At 43.0% G+C, this 4,268-nt stretch overlaps 1 protein-coding gene across 1 annotated transcript in view; it reads right to left on the reverse strand.

Moving 5' to 3' along the window:
* Positions 1-2,092: 2,092 nt before the first annotated feature.
* The window catches only part of ccdc80 (coiled-coil domain containing 80), a gene marked incomplete at its 5' end in the record, with an annotated part of 22,546 nt that continues 20,370 nt past the window's right edge, over positions 2,093-4,268 (reverse strand). The window contains 2 exon segments of the mRNA XM_014034515.1: positions 2,093-3,024; positions 3,647-3,730. Of these exon segments, the coding sequence (XP_013889969.1) occupies positions 2,702-3,024; positions 3,647-3,730 (407 nt within the window).

The raw sequence follows: 4,268 nt of genomic DNA on the forward strand, positions 1-4,268 counted from the left end.
CATCTAACCCGGTAACAATCTCTGACCACCCGTGTATGACTCTGGATTTGTTTTTGACCTTGATATAATCTCGTTGTGCCAACCTAACTCCACGTCTCTGTGTCCAGATTTGCTGCTTCCGAACTTCCATCCTCAACCTCCAGACACACCTTCTAACAATAAAACTGTTAAACCGTTGTCAGTGTTCGGAAATTATTCAGAGCTCAAACAACCGATCATAACAAGAGTTGCACACAGGTGAGCGCAGAGATGAATTAATGTCCTTTTACAAGACCAGTTGAAAATTGGCAAGAATTCACATTTTGCACTGTTGGATCTTGAGAAGTTTTGGTGACCTTAGGATCACATCTCTGCTTTTTGCGGATGATGTGGTCCTATTAGCTTCATCAGATCGTGATCTCCAGCTCTCACTGGAGTGGTTCACAGCCGAGTGTGAAGCAGCCGGGATGAGGATCAGTGCTTCTAAATCTGAGACCATGGTCTTGAGCTGGAAAACAGTAGTGTGCCTTCTCCGGGTCAGGGAGGATGTCCTGCCCCAAGTGGAGGAGTTTAAGTATCTCAGGGTCTTGTTCACGAATGAAGGAAGAATGGAGCGGGAGATCGACAGGCTGATTGGTGCTGCATCTGCAGTGATGCGGGCGCTGTACCGGTCTGTCGTGGTGAGGCGAGAGCTGAGCCAAAAGGCAAAGCTCTCGATTTACCTCATCTATGGTCACGAGCTTTGGGTAGTGACCGAAAGTACGAGATTGCAGATGCAAGCAGCTGAAACGAGTTTCCTCTGCAGGGTGTCTGGGCTCTCCATTAGAGATAGGGTGAGAAGCTCGGTCATCCAGGAGGGACTCAGAGTAGAGCTGCTGCTCCTCCACGTCGAGAGGAGCCAGTTGAGGTGGTTCATCTGGTTAGGATGCCTCTTGGACGCCTCCCTGGTGAGGTGTTCCGGGCACGTCCCACTGGGAGGAGACCCAGAGGAAGACCCAGGACACGCTGGAGGGACTATGTTTCTCAGCTGGCCTGGGAACATCTTGGGATTCCCTCAGAGGAGCTGGCCCAAGTGGCTGGAGAGAGGGAAGCCTGCATCTCTGCTTAGGCTGCTGCCCCCGAGACCCGATTCCGGATAACCGGCAGAAAACAGACAGATGGCAGATCTTAAGATGTTTCTAAGTAGAGCTTCAAAATGCAGAAAGAAGAAATGGAAGCGAGAGAAAAAAAATCCTCTGAGTCAGCATTTTATTACAAACAAGTATTAAACCGAAACAAGCTGATCAAAAAGTTTAAGACCAAGGCCTTTAAAAGCCCCAAACTTCAGGGTTCAGAGTTCTTTTCTGTCGGGTATCCACAGTGTCCTGACCTCCTGATGACAAAGACAAACAATGTTTTTCTTTGAACTTGGTTGGATTTTTGAGCTGCATAAACAAACCCTCTCTGTGTGCCAATGCTGCTGAGGCTGGACGCTGTTAGACAGTCATTTTATACTTTTTCAAAGATCCTGAGGGTTACGGAACAAAAATTCAAGTGGTAGACCTAAATAATGTCACCGGCCCTGAGCCGGAGGATCCTGTTGGCTGTCTGTCAAGACAGGAGGAGGGGCTACCAGGGACTTACGCAGAACAGGAACAATGGGCCTCATGCAAGAATATGTTCGTATTCTTATCCTAAATTTCTCTTACTTTTGTTCGTACAAAGGTTTCGTACGAACATGTCACGTCAGANATTCCAGTGAAATATATTTATGTTTGTGGTTGTAATGTGACAAAATATGGAAAAGTTCAAGGGGTATGAATACTTTTGCAAACCACTGTATACTAACTGACCACCTCTGAATACAAGCTGTTGTGTTTCACCTTGCTGTACTACATGCTGTATGTAAAACAGGTAACAGAAAAAAAACTGTTCTGTTATCCAGTTTGTGCTGCAAAATATTCAAACTGCTCTGTCCGTTTCTAATAAAAGTGTTGAAAAATCGTTGTGAAAAAAACCCCCATTGTGAATCAAAAATACCAGAGCTGAAAGGGTCAATGGATGGCATCCATCACACAGAGGTTCAAGTATCTCACTGGGCTTGATTGGTGACAAGTTAGAGACTCAAAATTACTAAACTTTGCCGTATTTTATTTTATTATTTTTTTGCATTCACACTGACCACTGAGCGTCTGCAACCAAATAACCAGCAAGCCAGTATTTTTAAAACCTCAGCTCATTTTTGCATACATGGCTTGCAAAACTGCATTCTTGCCCGTGCACATTGTCGTTCATCTCTACCCACCTCAGTTTGCCCAACCAGTTCAAATCAATTAAAAAATACCTTAATAATCCCAAATGGAAATCAAGTAACATTTATGATTTAATCTTCTTGAGTATACTTAACAAATGAAGTTAGGCAGAATTAGACCAGTTCTTAAATAGCTGTTTTTTATCAGTTGTTTTTGAAACCTGGACATGTTGTCTGTCCAATGAGAGCTTTCAGGTCTAGCACTCTTAACATAGGTTGCAGAAACCCACAACAAAATTTAGATGTGTTGAAGATGTCTGACTATTTTGAAAGCAAATCTTTTCCAAAAATCTTTTGAATGTATTCACAATTCAAGCAGGACCYTGAGCCTTACGACTCACACGAAGGAACCACTTAACATTGCAAGGGTTTCTGGAGTCTGCTTCTTGAAATCCAGTTGCCAACTAGTTGCAACCCAATGAGATGCTACATTTAGTAACCATAACCCTGGTGATAGCCATCCTGATAACCATGTTCATATCCATGTTGATGGTAGCCATAGCCACCATACTCGTCTTCGGGACAGCGCATGCCGAGCGACTGCTGGATGGCCATCTCCTGTCTGCGCAGCTGCATAGAGTCCACCAGGTCATAGATGGTGGCCATGGACCACATGGGCGAAGGGTACCAGGACTTGACATTGCCGTCCTTTCCTACCAGCAGCATGGAGAAGTATTCTGGGCTGATTTGAAAGTAGTTCCTCATGTCCTTCACCAAGGTGGCTGAGAGCCCTTCCCGGTCCACAGTAGCACTGCCTAGATGGAACAGAGGTTTAAATTAGTGCTAAAGCGTTTAAGGAGGGTGATTTATTTTCATAAAACAAAGAATGCAGCCATGATTCCCTTGCTGAATTAGTTTAATATGTGTACTGTACCTCCTCACTCTTGACTCCAAAAGGTAAAGCCCTAATATGTTAGTAAGAGATTTAGATTCTATAGTCTTACATAAGCCTGACCCATTTTTGTAGAAAAGAAACTGCCTTGTAAAAAAAAACTAATTTTAGACCAAGAACCACGAAAGGGAGAGTCCCCTGACCATATTGACTGGCAGCAGGATGCAGAAATATTATATGTGGGTTTCTGGATTTGAATAAGCCCAGCTGATCTGAGGGAAGGTTATTTGATGTCTCACTTAAAGAGAAACCACTGTTCTAAAAGGAACATAGGAAATGTTTGAAGATATGMACAATGAAGTAAAAGTTATGGTTCAGCTAAGTCTATTAATTTAAAAATAAGTACAGACATGTGGATTCTATTACTGTCTAAAGTGAATGACTGAAATCAATCATGAAAATAATATAAAAGAATTTCTAAAATTCAGTTAGTCACAAAATTTCCTTCAGATGCATTAAAATCAGTTTTATGGAAAAGTTCTTACCATTGATTGGATACAGTTCTAAGACTCCGCCCATGTCTAGCAGCTCGGTTCCAACCAGCTTCAGAATTGCGATGTGCCTCAAACCTATGACATCACACACACAAAATTATTTTTTTCTGTGCATTTGTTTGTAATTAGAACCATCTCAGGTGTTAGTTTCTGAGTAAAAGGAGGAGAGAGTAGTGGTGGTCTAAAGTGTCCTGCCAAAAACATTGTTCCCTCTGAGGTGAGAAAATCCACATTAAACAGAGYAAAATACAGTATTCACTTAGTGTGCTCTGAGTGCTGAATACCAAAGGGCAATATCATGTAAAGTCAACCTTTTTAGCTTTATATCATGTTATAACATTATCCCCTCATTAAAAACATACAGGGAATTGCTTTGACTCATTCATGCATGTTTGTGAAATCCTGTAATATKTTGTGGTAGCTATTGAGGAGAACAAATGCAGCTGGTTGGCCCTAGAACCACCCTTTAGGTGCAGCTCCTCCTCTGGGCTGTGTCTCCAAGCAGAGTGTGGTGTCTAAGGGTGGAGGCCTCTTCTCAGGGGTGCACAGATGTACTATGTCTCTCTTGGACCCCAGCTTCAGAACTCGGCACATGTTACCATATTGGGAGGGG

Source organism: Austrofundulus limnaeus, unplaced genomic scaffold, assembly GCF_001266775.1.
Source record: "Austrofundulus limnaeus strain Quisiro unplaced genomic scaffold, Austrofundulus_limnaeus-1.0 Scaffold2148, whole genome shotgun sequence".
NCBI lineage: Eukaryota > Metazoa > Chordata > Actinopteri > Cyprinodontiformes > Rivulidae > Austrofundulus > Austrofundulus limnaeus.